The 14,739-nt window shown below is 58.1% G+C and overlaps 1 protein-coding gene across 1 annotated transcript in view; it reads right to left on the bottom strand.

Moving 5' to 3' along the window:
* The window catches only part of MEGF8 (multiple EGF like domains 8), a 44,924-nt gene that overhangs the window by 15,280 nt on the left and 14,905 nt on the right, over window positions 1-14,739 (bottom strand). Inside the window, 19 exon segments of the mRNA XM_049621281.1 lie at window positions 961-1,192; window positions 2,778-2,922; window positions 3,623-3,786; window positions 4,331-4,511; window positions 5,053-5,260; window positions 5,618-5,736; window positions 5,910-6,020; window positions 6,112-6,359; window positions 8,313-8,445; window positions 8,978-9,227; window positions 9,329-9,539; window positions 9,829-10,028; window positions 10,532-10,780; window positions 11,084-11,197; window positions 11,290-11,421; window positions 11,504-11,622; window positions 12,518-12,754; window positions 13,207-13,407; window positions 13,793-13,993. Of these exon segments, the coding sequence (XP_049477238.1) occupies window positions 961-1,192; window positions 2,778-2,922; window positions 3,623-3,786; window positions 4,331-4,511; window positions 5,053-5,260; window positions 5,618-5,736; window positions 5,910-6,020; window positions 6,112-6,359; window positions 8,313-8,445; window positions 8,978-9,227; window positions 9,329-9,539; window positions 9,829-10,028; window positions 10,532-10,780; window positions 11,084-11,197; window positions 11,290-11,421; window positions 11,504-11,622; window positions 12,518-12,754; window positions 13,207-13,407; window positions 13,793-13,993 (3,455 nt within the window).

The following is a 14,739-nucleotide window of genomic DNA, read 5'->3' as shown; positions in this document are numbered from 1 at the left end:
CCTGCCCCTCCAGTCACCAAGGCGTCCTCCTGTCTCCACCCCTGCAGCCCCCTGCCCAGCTCAGGCTTCTCCCTCTCACCCCAGCCTCCTCCTCCTCCTTGGCCTCCTCCAGGGCCTCCACCGACAGCCTCCTTCACCACTCTCTCCTTCCCAATAGTCCCAGGGCTTTGTGCCCGGGCCTGTTGCTGCCCTCCCCTGCTCAACCTTCCCTGGCTCCCCATCACCCACAGGGGAGGTTCATAATCCCTTACCCAGAATCCCTGAAGGTGCACATATTTCAGAATTTTCCAGATTTTAGAAAAGCAGTAGGTGTACGCACTGCCACATAGCACTCCTAGTGGAGTCTGGGAAACACCCCATAAATCAAACCCTTTAATAATTCAGTAGTAAACATGGTGACATATTTAATGAGCCAAGCCAAGCCCGTTAGTAGTCCCATACCAGTTCAGGATAATTGCGGAGCCTAAAGAGTTTGTGCTGAACCTAGGACAGCCCTTTCAGCTTCCTGAGATGTCTGGAGTCCAAACTACAGATGAGGAATCCATGGACCTGGCTGGAGCCCAGCGCCACAGCCAGGCACGGGAAGCACTTTCTGAGATGTCCCCACCCACACTTCCAGTCTCATTTCCCCCCAACATAGACGGGCTCTAAAATACACCAGGCACAGCCCCACTTCTGAACCTCTGCTGGTCCAAACTCTACTGGTCCTTTAGGAGCCAGTTCAGACCCAGCTACTCCAGGAAACATTTGTGGATGATACCCCAGCCCCCAAGCAGGGCTTCTCACTTGCGGGTGCCCCAGCACGACCCTGTGATGAAGTCACCCATTTTCCCATGTGAGCTGATATCCCAACCAGACAGTACCCTTCTGTGGCCTCCCCCCAAGCCTGGCCTGGCACAGAACCCCTTTTGGAGGGCACCTGTACCAGCCCCCCGTGTGATGTTCAGTCACCATGGTTACCTATGAGCCTGGTCTCCGGACAAGCAGGCCCCATGGCACCAGGTGCAGGCCCCAGACTGGTTACAAGCTTCAGGTGAGGGCAGCAGGCGGCAGGGGTCAGGGGGCAGGATCAGGGCCAGCAGGCGGCCCAGGGCCACTCCCCCGAAGCCACCTGAGATGTACAGGCGGCCTCCTACCGCCGCCACGGCGTGGGCCACAGACTCCTCCATCGGGGGCCCCACAGAGGCTGGGCCTGGCGAAAGACAGAATGTTCAAAGAGATCGTCAGAGAAGAGAGCCTCATAAAGATCCCAGTCAGAGGGGACGCTGAACAGAGCAACAGGCTAAGGAGAGCAGAGACGGACCGGGAAAGACAGACAAGATACGTAAGGCCAGGCAGGGCAAGAGAATTGGACACAGACAGCAAGACAAAAGAGAGAGAGAGACAGGGACGCCTGGGTGGCTTGGTCGGTTAAGCGTCCGACTTCGGCTCAGGTCATGATCTCTAGGTCTGTGAGTTCGAGCCCTGCGTCGGGCTCTGTGCTGACAGCTCAGAGCCTGGAGCCTGTTTCAGATTCTGTGTCTCCCTCTCTCTCTGCCCCTCCCCTGTTCATGCTCTGTCTCTCTCTGTCTCAAAAATAAATAAACGTTTAAAAAAAAAAAAAAAAAGAGAGGGAGAGACAAACAGAAAAAGGAAACAGAAAGAATGAATGGAATGAGGATAGAGACAAAGGTTTTGGAACCGGACAGAGGCAGTGGTTGCACAACATCGTGAAGGTACCAGACACCACGGCATTGTTAATTTTATGATGGGTAATTTCCTTATGTGAATTTCGCCTCAAGTTTTTTAAATCCTCCAGAAAAAAAGAGAGAGAGAGAGAGAGAGAGAGGCAGTCACAGAGAATTAGATGGGGCGCCTGGATGGCTCAGTCAGTTAAGCGTCTGACTTCAGCTCAGGTCATGATCTCATGAGTTCGAGTTCATGAGTTCGAGCCCCACATCGGGCTGTGCTGACAGCTCAGAGCCTGGAGCCTGCTTCGGATTCTGTCTCCTTCTCTCTCTGCCCCTGCCCCACTCATGCTCTGTCTCTGTCTCTCTCTCAAAAATAAATAAACATTAAAAGAAAATAAATTTGTAAAAAAAAAGAGTATAAGGGAATTAGAGACAGAGAGTCAAAGAAAGAAGCAAAAAGAAAAGGGAGGAAGGCCCAGAAGCATACACAGTTATATACACTTACATACATACCACTTAAAAATGGTAAGTGAAATAGAAAGGCAAGGTACTAGCCCCTTTCCAGCCTCTGAACAGCAGAGGCACCCACATATAATAGTACCGTCTCCAGAGAGTGGGATTCTGTGGGATCTTTTTCTTCTTATTTCACTAATTACATACAATGAATATTATTACTTTTATAATCATAATAAAAAATAAAACTTTCTAAGAAAAGAAAGGTGGACATCTCCATGGGTATTTATTTATTATTATTATTATTATTATTTTTAATGTTTATTTTTGAGAGACAGAGAGAGACAAAGTGCGAGTAGAGGAGGGACAGAGAGAGGGAGACACAATTCAAAGCAGGCTCCAGGATCTGTGCTGACAGCACAATGCAGAGCTCGAACTCATGGACCGTGACATCATGACCTGAGCCAAAGTTGGACCCTTAACCCATTGAGCCACCCAGGTGCCTCTCCATGGGTGTTTAGATGATGGAGGGGAAAGAGGCTTTGCCGGTGGGTCTGAAGGGGCCCAAGTGACCCTGGATGACGAGGCTCCCAGGACAGGGCCGGGACCCCTCCAGGATGTCCCCGGGCCTCCCAGGGAGAGCACTGGACTTACGGGTGAGGTCGGGCAGGAGCCAGGCATTGCAGTTGACCTGGTAGAGTAGAACGTCACTGCTGAACTCATCAGGGTCCGAGCGCCCCCCAAGGACCACCATGGTGTCCCCTAGCAGGGCTGCGGCATGGAAAAGCCGGGGGCGTGGCTGTTGGGATGACACCCGCAGGATGGCTGGTCAGAGCCCACACTCCTCTGCTCTTCACGCTCCCTCTCAGCCCACCTGCCACCCTGAATCCCATACCTCAGCCCCCAGCAGCCCACCCAACCCCGAATCTCCTTCAAATCTCAGCTCCTTCCTCCAGGAAACCTCCCTCACTCTTCAGAGCACCCCCAGGGCCATCTCCCTTCCCCGAACTCCCCGAACCCCCATGCCCTGTTCCCCGGGAACCTGGCACTGGCTGCTTGAGATGAATCCCACATTTCTTGTGTGACCTGGCCAGCTGGGCTGGGGGCACCCTGGGGGTGAGGCTAAGGCCCCAAAAAGGGCTTGGAAATATGTTTGCGGATGGAACACTCAGTTGTCTCTAACCAGCACATCCAGGGTCCGCCTTCTCCCACATGCTATCTCCTTTGGCCTTGAATGCAGGAGGTTCAAGTAGCCTCAGTCCCAGATTTTTTGGATGGGGAGGCTGGGAAGTAGAGGGACCTGCCAGGGCTACACCAAGAGAGGGGCAGAGCTGGAGCAGAACCCAGGCCTCTGACCTCCCGGTCTAGGATTCTTCCCTCCCAGTGAGTGATGGGAGAAGGGGAGACGTGGGGTGCCACAGGCCTGTCTAGGGGACTGGAAAGGGAGGGCCCTCCTTCCTGCCCCCCTACACCTAGCTGTGTACACCTCTTTTCCTGACCTTTGCCCCCTGGGAAGGGGCCAGCAGGCTCCAAGTACGGTCAGGACAGTGCAGAGAGTAGAGCTCAGGGGACGGGGCTGCCAGCTCCACGTGGAAGCGGAAACCCCCAAACACGTAGAGGGAGTCAGTGGCCTCGTGGTACACGGCAGAATGACCATAGAGACCTGGCGGGGGCGGGGGGGGGGGGGGGGGGGGGCGGAGTAAGCAGAGACTGGGGGGAAGGGCTGGTGATTAGGAACGCCCCCTGCCACACCTCCCTGGGCTCCCCGTCCTGTGACCACACCACCTAGGAGCTCTTCTCAACCCCTCCTTCCCCCTTCGGCTTGAAAGGACAACCACTAGAGACCCTGGGCAAGAGAAGACAGGGAGACGGGGTACCTGGATGTCCTGGAGGGCAGTGATCAAAGAATGGAAGAGGAGAGAGAGGAAAAGAATACCTGAGGGGCGGTGATCTAGGCCCTGGGAGAGGAACATGGTGGCCCAGTGTCATGGGGCAGAAGGTGGGCAGCTTATCATGGACTAAAGAGAGAGAATGAACTTCTCAAGAGGTGGTCTCCTGAGAATCTGGTGGGCATGGGGGGGAAGACAGGGAGACAACCAGCTATAAGGGACAGTGACCATAGGGTGTGGCAGTGGACAGAGAGCCTACACAGAGCCCTGGATGGCCAGGCGTCCAAGGTGCTGTGCCCTCCCTGTCCCCAGCCTGACCTGTGGGGGGTGTCCCGCTCTGGGCTCCGGACACCCAGGTGCCAGTCACCAGCTGGTACTCAAACAGCTGCTGGTTGAAGCCATTTTCGGGGGAATAACCGCCCACCAGGAGCAGGGACAGGCCGCGGCGGGCAGTTAGGGTGTGACCAGCAACTGCTGGCAAGTCCACAGTCTGAGGAACCTGGGGGACACAGGGCAGAGGTCACCAGGGAGCAGGGGGTTAGGGGTAATCTTGCAGGTAGAAGACTCAGAACTCCTGACACCCCCCTTGAGCTGCTAAGGAGGTGCTGAGCTGCTCAGAGCTGGTCAGACCCCAAGCTTCCAACATGCCCAGCCTGGTCCCAGCAGGTGTGCATGGGCGTCGAGTCATTTCTGCCTGCTCGGGGTCACTGACGCAGGTAGGGGCAGCCTGGTGTTTCTTCTGGAAGCCCTTGCTCTTCTCTCTCACTCTGGCTGTGTGGGGCTGACTGTACCCTCTCCACACAGTGGGCTGTGTCCCCGCCTCACGGACAGGAGGATCACATCCGCTTGGCCACGGACTGGGTTGGGAATACAGCGTGACCCAGGATGGCTAGTAAACTTCAACTTTAGGACGTGTGCTGGAGCCCGGAGGGGCGGGGCGGGGGGGAGCTACATCCTCTGGAGGTGAAACGGCAGGAGCGGCTCTGGTCACCCCTGCTGGAGATGGACTGTGGGGGCTGGAGGAAAGGAGACAGGCTCACCTTCTCCTGCCGCCACTGCAGGGTGGTGAGGTTGAGGACCCAGAAGTCGCGGGTGACACCCCCGGCCGTGAGTCCCCCCAGAAGGTACATGGCACCACGGCCGGCGGACACATAGGCAGCCGCGTGGAAGGAGCGAGGGGAGGGGCCCGGGCCCCCATCCTCGGCTCCTGCCAGCATCTGTGTCCACCGTCGCTCGCTCACGGAGTACCTGGCACCAAGGTGCAAAATCCAAGTCTTAACTAGAGCCATCCCAGTATCCTCTGGGGTGACCCCCCTCAACACAGTTACCCCAACATCCCCTAGGGTGACCCCCTATCATCTTACCATCCCCCCCACCCGGGGTAGCACCACCCAAAACAGTATCCCAGACCCTGAGATGAGCCTCCTGTGACAAGTGCCCCATCATCTTCTGGGATGTCTGCCTGCAGAGATTTGTTTGTTTTTGTTTTACACCAGGTGTTTTTTTTCTGCCCCCGGAAGGGACTCTTATGTGACAGACATCTAAGCATCTCCTCAGGTGACCTTCTCTCACTCAGGTATCCCACCTCCCGGAGGCATCCCTCACCTGTACAGGTTTCCTAGCAGCCCCTGGGGCAGGCCCAGGCCCCCAAACATCCACAAGGTGGCATCAGGTCCCTCCACCATGGTGTGCCCCAAGCGGTGTAGGAATCGGCTAGCAGTGTCCTGGGGGTGGAGGTGGGGACAGGAGGGGTCAGGCTAACGTCACTATAAAGTGTCAGGCTGCATGTGGGGTCTGGGGGCTGGTCCCAGGAATTGGGCGGGGGGGGGGCGGGGGGCAATGATCCAGGAAGTAGGCTGTGTGGCACCTCCTTGCAGGAGTGGCATCCACAACTCACAGCTGAGAGGCGGCTGTCCATGAGGGTCTCCCAGACCAGCTGCCCGCCATCCAGCTTCGTGGCACAGTCAGGACCCCCGAAGCCCTCAGCACAGATGCACACACCCAGGCTCTGGGGAAGAGCAGACGGGGACTCAGAGGGAGCCCTGACCACCACCCCTGTCCCACACGGCTTGTCCTGTGCACCCCCCGCCCCCCCCTACCTGGTTACAAGTCCCCGCCCCGCTGTGGGCGTTACAGTTCTCGGGACACAGAGCCATGCGGCAGTGGGGGCCAGCCCAGCCCTGAGGACATCGGCAGAGTCCAGCACCTGCGGCCCCATCCTGGGCCACACACTCCTGGGGGACAGGGCAGCTCCCCGGGCCCCCTGACCCGCAGCGGGCAGAGCCCACGGAAGCGTTGAAGCCCCAGGATGAGGAGCCGTTGGCCTCCCAGTGCAGGACAAGCAGGCCTGTGGGGGAGAGAGGCCAGAGACTTGTGGCAGGGCTGGGCTCCAGGATGCTGCTCTACCCCCAGGTTTAGAGAAAATCCAGTGTAACTGGGCAGGGGAGGAAGCCACTCCTTGTAACTTATAATCACTGCCATGCTTAGCTGTTCTGCACCCTGCACACTCTCTCCCTCATCCAACCCATCAAATTCCAATCCCAACCCCATCACCGGCAAGCTCCGAACCCTCCACAGCTCCCTACAGCTCTGACCTAAGACCGAGTCTCCTTACAGAATAGATCAGTGGTGAGGGAGAGGGGCAGGAATTCCTCATGGGTGTAAATAATGTCAGGGGTGGGGAGGGCGCTGGGTGGCTCGGTCGGTTAATGCATCCAACTCTTGGTTTCCGCTCAGGTCATGATCTCACGGTTTGTGAGTTTGAGCCCCGCACTGGGCTCTGCATTGACGGTGTGGAGCCTGCTTGAGATTCTCTCTCTCTCTCCCTCTCTTTCTCTGCCCCTTCCCTGTATATGCGCACGCTTTCTTCCTTTCTTTCTCAAAATAGATAAACTTTAAAACAATAATAATAAGGGGCGCCTGGGTGGCTCAGTCAGTTGAGCGTCCGACATCGGCTCGGGTCATGATCTTACGGTTCGTGGGTTTGAGCCCCACATTGGGCTCTGTGCTGGCAGCTCAGAGCCTGGAGCCTGCTTCAGATTCTTCCCCTCCCCTGCTCATGCTCTGTCTCTCTCTCAAAAATAAATAAACATTAAACACATTTTTTAAATAATAATAATAATGCCTTGATAAAGTTATGTTAATAGTGGAGATGCCATAGGCCCTCTGACCTCAAGGCCTCCCACTCTCCCAGCCCTCTGTGCTCTAGCAGGGCGGGTCCCCAGACTGCCTCTCCGGGCCTCGGCACCTGCTGCTCTTCTGGCCTCCAGAGCCTGGAGAAGAACCCTCCTCCCTCTCCCACACCGCCCCCTTCAGGCCTCCAGTGAAATCTCACCTCTAAAAAAAGCCCTCCCCAACCCTCCAGACAGGCCAGGTGCCTCCTTTCTGCTTCCTCTCATCCCTTAGCAAAGGTGTCACTATTCTGACTAAAATGTGTTGATGCTGTTTGTTACCCTCTTCCTCCCCACCTGCGTCCCTTGTTCTGCTGTACGCCCCGGGCACCCAGCTCGGGTGGGGCTCACTGAAGGTGCTCTGTACACATTTGCTGGGTGAAGTGAAATCGAGCAACTAGTTCTAGTTGCTGTCTGTGGAGGGCTCCGGGGTCGCGTGCAGTCCCCAGCAGGCCAACTACCACTCCGCCCTCTCTTCCAGCCCCGGAACCACTCCGATTTACAACGTGAACAGGAAGTATTTCCAAATTCGGACCCTTCAGCCGCCACAGGTAACAAATTATTTTTAGCACAACTCCATCAGACAAGGCCGGTTTCCCAACCTCTCAGCACTGCTGATGTAACGGGCCTGGTAATTCTTGGTTGTGGGGGCCATCCTGTGCGCTGCAGAAGGCACAGCCGTATCTCCAGCCTCCACCCGTGACACGCCAGCAGCACTCGTGACGATCGCAATGTCTCTAGACTTAGCCAAAAGGCCCAAGGGGCAAAATCCTCCCCCACCCCCGCCCTGTTGAGAACCACCAGGCTGAGGAGACAGTCAGGGGCCTTCACGCCAGCCACATTCTGCGTACCCCAAAGACTTGTCCCACATGGGCCTTCTCTCAGAGAAGCAGCCCAGCCAGGGCAATCCTATTAGCCTCTCAGCTGAAGAAACTGAGGCCCAGATGTAGCAAGGGACGGCATCACCCAGGAAGTCAGGGGCAGAGTTGGGCTGGGTCTTGAGCCCACCTCAAGAGCAGGGAGCAAGGGACCTTGCTCAGGGAGCAAGGTGAGCCCACCTCAGGGAGCAAGGTACAGGGACAAGGGCTCCATAGTCCAGGACAGGGTCCCGCTTTCCCCAGCCACCATACCAGACAGGGCCTGCACAGTGAGAGGCCTGTCCCGCCGCTGGCCACAGAAGGCAGCAATGAGGCTACGGTCCGACTGGACGACACCAGTGTCCAGGAAGCGCGGGAATCCATCAAAGGCCAGGACATAGCTCAGCTGGAAGTGAAGGATGCAGAGTGAAGGATCAGGACAGTAAGGCTGAGAAAGAGGGATGCTTGGGGACGTTTGGGGAGGAGGAGGAGCTCAAAAGGAGAGGGCAATCTGAGACCGGGAAACGAGCTGCTTGAAACTTCTGGGCAGACTGTCAAACTGTGGCACGGAGGCTACCCTTCCCCTCCCAAGCTCACAGCAGACATGGCTAATCGACGGATCAGGCACTCTGCATGGAGCCTCGTTCTCGATGCCCAGCTCCTGGCAGCCCCTACCTACTGGCCAGAGTTGGCACACACACATTGTACAGATACTAACCATGCCTGGACCGAGGAATGGGGAACGGGGGGCTCAGGAAGTAGGAGGTGATCTGGGGAATGGGAGGGTCTGTGGGCTGAGGAATGAAGGTCTGGGGTCTGAGGAAGGGAGCTTAGGGTTTGAAGGATAAAGAAAAAGGGATGTAGGGTCAGGGCCTGTCTGAGGATTCAGACTGGGTGGGGGAAACATGGGCCTGAACTCTGGCACCCTCGGCACTCACCGTGCAGGGGGTGCTGCTGTCGGGGGAGAAGGTGAGGGTGAGGGGGGGACAGAGGGTCCCAGGGGCACAGGGCTGCAGCACCTCGGTGGCTGAGACAACCCACACGCAATAGGACAGGCCTGGCCCAGCTCTCGCTGCCCCACCGCCTGGAGGCAGCAGCCCCCCAACCCGGCGTGAGCCCAGCGCCACTGAGGACACGTTGGTAAGGAGGGCACGCCCCCCACACTCCCGGAAACAGGAGCCACCAGCCCTGGGGAGACGGAGGAAAGAACAAGAGCGTCAGACCAGCCTTGCCCTGTCCTACCACATCCCTAACCACACCCTGGCCCACCTGGCTGGCCCCTGGCTCACCGAGGGTCCCCATAGTAGCCGGGGGAGCAGAGCTGGCAGTGGGCACCTTCGGTGTGGTCCTGACAGAAGCAGAGCCCGCTGAGGTTGTCACAGTGGCCGCGGCGCGGGTCCCCATGCCCGTTGCACTGGCAGGGCCGGCAGCCGCCCGAGCCCGTGGCGTTGCCAAAGCTGCCGGGCCGGCACCGTTCGCAGTGCTCCCCCCACGTCCAGTCTGTGGGGGCCCCAGCAGGTGGGACACAGAGTCAGGGCAAGGGCAGGAGGGGCCCGACAACTGGCTCAGCTGATCCCTGACCCCACCTGGCTGCTTCAAAGGAAGGTAAGCAGGGGCCCAGACTGGGGAGGAATAGCCAAGTCCCAGGATGGGGAGTGGCACTGAAACTGTTTGGGGTCAGAAGCAGGCAATGGGACAGGGGGATCCACAGCTGGGAGAGGAGACCCAGAAGCCCAGGCAGAGAAAGGAAACTGGAGCTGGCCCCGGGGGTGGGGATGTGGCCGCTCACCCTGGCACTCATCACAGAAGCCAGGCCCCCGCCAGCGGCAGTGGCTGTGGAAGTTGCAGCCGCAGTCCCGGGAGCAGCGGGGCGCGGGGGGTCCCGGGGCAGGTGTGGGCGGGGGCAGGTCTGACGTCCAGCCCAGGTCACACACGCAGGTGAAGTCAGGGGGACCGCTGCACACACCATGGCCACAGTCTTCCAAGCACCTGAGGGCGTGGCAGGAGCACGGAAGGGCTAGGCAGGCCCTCGGCCCCCAAGGCACCCCCCGACACACCCCATTCCAACCCATCATCTCCATGGCAACGCCATCACAAGCAACTGCCTGTTCCACGGTCCTGGGCTCCGTAGGTGGCCCTGTCTCCAAGGTAACCCCATTGCACGTGGTAACTTCTGTCTCTATAGTAACCACGTATCACCATTGGTGATCTGCTCTCTGTGAAAACCCCTTTCAACTTGGTCCTCCTCCATTTCCATGGCAACGCTGAAGACTATGGCCCGTAGTCCATGGATGACCCGTCTCCACAGTAACTAGTGTCACACTGGGGACCCTGTCACTCTAATGAGGGCCTACCCCGCAAGGTAAAAACCCCGGGCTCACTGGGGATGCTGGTTCCAGAGAGGCACCCCAGCACCATGATCACCTCCTCCCTCCATCTCCACGTGCCCCAGCCCTGGGGCGACATCTCCATGGAAACCCGCACCCACTCACGTGCGGTTGCAGTATGTGATGCCATCGCCCTGGTAGCCCCGCTGGCAGTGACACTCGTAGCTGAGGGGTGTGTTCAGGCAGGTCGCCCGCAGGTGGCACCGCGCCAGGCCCAGGCGACACTCGTCCACGTCTGGACAGCGGGCATATGCCCAGCGGGCAGGGAGGGCCACAGACAGCCCCAGGCCCTCCCCCACCCACAGGGAGCAGTTACCCCCACCCAGAGGCCCCGAGAAGTCCCCCTGAAGGCACCTGGGGGGGGGCAGGAGGTGAAGAAGGGGGTGGGAACAGAGAGAAACAAGAGACAGAGACAGGGAGACAGTGAAAGGGAGAGAGAAGGAAAGACAGAAACAGAAAGACAAGAAGGAAGAATGAGAACAAAACAGCCACAGAGCCCGGGTAGGAGTGGAGAAAAGAGAGAGAACCGGAGAGAGAGGGGAAGGGAAGAAAAACAGAGAAAAGGTGAAGGAGCGGAGAAACAGGCCATTAGAATTAGGGCAGAAGGAGAGCCGCATCCCCCGCCCCACCCTCTGGCCTCACCGTCCCCTGCCTCACCGTCCCAGCGTGGGGTTGTCCTCATTGCCGCACCAGCCGCACTCATGGCTCTGCAGACACTCGTGGCAGGTCAGGAAGCGGTCGCAGCTCCGGCACCGGGGCTCTGAGTGCACGCTGCAGGGCGACAGGCGTGGTGGGCGTCCCACCGCCCACCCCCCGGCTCCATTCTCCTCTCTGGGAGCCCCGCCACCCTGACAAGACTGTACCTGTCGTCCCAGCCACGGCAGCCCCCGTGCGGGTACCGTGCCAGGTAGGCAGCGAACAGGAAGCAGGTGTGGGTGGACTGACACCAGGCACACTGGCTGGAGTTGGCCAGGCAGTCGTCACAGGTTAGGCGTCTGGGGGCGGGGAGCAGGGACAGGGTCAAACCGGCCCCCACAAACCCTCCCCATACCCTCTCCCTGGGCCCAGGCTGCTCACTGGCTGCAGAGCGGGGGACACTCCTCTGGGCTCTTCAGGGCGCCCCGACTCCGGCCCCGCCGGCTGCACGCTGCATCCCCTTTGCGGCTGGTGCTCTGATGCCACTCGCAGAAGGGGTCCTGGGGAGTTAAGAAGGAGGAAGAGCCCAGCTTAGCCATCTCCCTTGGGCTGCCAGCACAGGCTCCGTCCCCAGCTCAACCAGCAGCTGCCTCCCTCACCCACCCACCCCCCAGACCACCCCTCCAAGCCCACCTCCCCCCCCAACTGCCATCCTCTCCAGACTTTCCCCTCCAGCCACGGCTGAAGATCCATGGGAACTGCCTTCCCAACAGCCACTGCCTTTTGGGGCAACAGAACCCCTACGTGTGGTCCAGATAGGGCTGATCTATCCTTAAGATTCAGATGTGGACAGGGCCACACGTCCTCCCCCTCAGCCTCACAGACGGGTCTGAAAGTCGGCACAAGACCCAACCAGAGCCAGTGAAATGTCCTTCTAGGACTTCCGTTGAACTGGGGGGCGAGAGTGGGGTGAGGACGGAAAGTTGCTCTCTTCCACTTAGGACTCGGGTAGCTGAGTGGGGGGACAACGGTCTGGAGCCCTTGTGAATCCCTTGCAACCCCTGAGGAATGAACCTCCAGGGAAGCAAGGGTATAGAATGAAGGGAGATGGATGCCTGACGACACGGTCTGAATCACAGGCCTAAAGACCTACTCCTGGACTCTGGAGCCTGAGCCCATAAATGCTCCTCTGGTAAGGAGGTAGCAACTTGGGTTTCTGGCAGTGACAACAGAGAGAGTCCTGACTGCCAGGAGCCCATTCTCCAGCCCCTCTCCTCTGCTCCCTACCCGGCTCTCAACTGTAGATCAAAGACAACAGCTCCACCTGCCTCCTGCCACTGCCCCCAGGGGGACCCCTCGGATGCCCGTACCAACTCCAGGGGCCCTCCCCCTTTTCCAGTCGCCCGATTTGGCTGCTTTTGTCTCGAGACCTCCCCTCTGCGGCTTGGCAGGCACCTGGGTACAGGCGTGACAGTCACGATGCTCCTCGCAGAGCGGGCAGAGGGCAGGCACCAGCACCAGCAGGGACCCGCCGGTCCTGTCGTCCCCGCAGTGGGCCCCGCTCTGGCGCAGGTGGCAGGTGGCGCTGGTCAGGCACCAGCCGCAGCCCTGGTCCGCCAAGCAGCCCAGGCAGGAGGAGTAGGACGAACAGGCTGAAGAGCGATAAGGCTCCAGAAAGAAGAAGGAGATCTCCTGCGGGAAGTGCTCACATTAGGATCAGGGGTCCACACTCCGAGTCACAGGGCAAGAGTCGAGGTTGGGGGTAGGGGTCAGGGTTTGCGGCTACAGACTTCAGTGTCTGCAGACAAAGTTGAGAACTTCAGCATGTAGAAAGTCAGGATTTAGGATGAGCAGACAAGAGGGCATCAGGGTTTGAGAGAATCTAGAGATTAGAGGTCAAAGTACAGAGGGCAGAAGTCAGGGCCAGTGAGGTCAGGGCAGGAGTCAGAATGTGAGATCAGGTCAGAGTCTGGGGGTCGGAGGTTGGGGCCTAGAGGGCTCAAGGTGAGGCCCAGAGTTCAAGAGTCAAGGGGTAAGAGGTCAGGTCAAGAGGGTTAGAATTTGTGCTCTGGCATTCAGAAAGCTCCAGGGAACTGAAGTCAGGGCCTGGGTGAAGGGTCAGAGGCCAGGGCCTGGGTACTCACGCTGCCACCTGGCACGCCAGTCCGGTCCCACAGCAGGGTAAGTTCACTGTGCCCAGGGCCTGCCGAGCCATTGAGCTGGCCCCGGATCTCGACCGCATACTTGTGGCCCCGGCCAGGCAGTGGGAAGAGGCGAGCAGACCCCGGGCGCTGCAGCCGTCTTGTCTCCTTCTCCTGCTGAGCCACCCAGCGCCCCACCTCCTCCTGGGTAAGGGTGGGGGACAGACAGGGGCCTCAGAATGTTCCAGTGCCACCCTAACCCCTGAAACCTCCAAGAGCCCCAAACCCACCTAGCACTCACCTCCAACCTGGGAAGAGGGCCTCAGAGTTCCTTAGACCCCAAGAACCCCTGCAAACCCCTAAACCCTCCAACAACCCACCTCAGGGAAATCGGATTTAGTAACTCAGACGTTCCCCACCTTCTTCAAAATTCCCCCCAAACTCCACTCATAACTGAAAACCCCAGGGCCTCCCTCCACTAAGGATATATCCCATGCCTCTGATTTTTCCCTAGTCTTACCCTGGCACTATATACCCCAGCCCCCATACTTGTAATTAGCAGCCCCCCTGAACGTTCAAGCACCCTCACCATGTTCTCTGTGTCAGGGCCACGGGCCATCCGGGCCAAGACATGTAGACGCTGGGCCCGGGCCCACACAGCTACATCCTCAGCCCCCGGCCCCCCGGGCCCTCCTGGCAGCAGTGGGTGGATGAAGCCACGGTAGACCAGGGACACGTCGGTCTCTGGGCTGGGCGTCAGAGTGATGGTCGTACTGCGGACAATCAGGACCTGTGCCAGCCAGGGAGAAGGGGATGTGTGAGTGTCTCTTTGCATGGCCCCTCGGTGTCCACACCCAACCTCCTTCCCTATTTTATGAAACATGAGACTGAGGCCAGGGGCACTCTGAGTTGGGACTTCAACTCAGACAACAGACAACAGGGTCCCGGCCTCTGCTCATCACTTCTCTCAGTAAAATCTAGGACCCCAGACCTTTCAGGAGCCTCTTCCCTGACATTTCACCTTTCCACCTAAACCCTTAAAGAGTCCAGATTTTTTTTTTTAAGTCCCTTAACTACAGGGTTTGGAGAACTTCCAGGTTAGTGAACACATCCACGCCAGCGAGGGGAGGCACCCCAGCTCCATGAGGACAGTGCTCCTTCGCTCACAGCCCTTCAGGGCCTCGCCCTCTGTAACGTGTTCTCTGTTATACAACAAACCAGTACATAAGTTTAAAAAAAAAAAAAAAAGAGTCCAGATCCAACATTCAAAGTGACAGACACACTACGTAATTTGTTAGTGTGTGTTTTATAATTGCAAAAAAATGGAATAACCCATGTGTTCGTCAATGGGAGGCTGTTTAAATAAACTGCAGCACTACAGCCCTAGAATCTAAATGGACTATTACAAAGCTTTAAACAAAACAAAAAAATGAGGTGTTTTCTAAAGTCTAAGGAGCTTGCCAGGATATGTTAAGAAACAAAAGGAATGCGGGGCGCCTGGGTGGCGCAGTCGGTTAAGCGTCCGACTTCAGCCAG

Source organism: Panthera uncia (genome assembly GCF_023721935.1).
Source record: "Panthera uncia isolate 11264 chromosome E2 unlocalized genomic scaffold, Puncia_PCG_1.0 HiC_scaffold_19, whole genome shotgun sequence".
Taxonomy (NCBI): Eukaryota; Metazoa; Chordata; class Mammalia; order Carnivora; family Felidae; genus Panthera; species Panthera uncia.
This window is presented reverse-complemented; position numbering and strand designations above follow the sequence as displayed.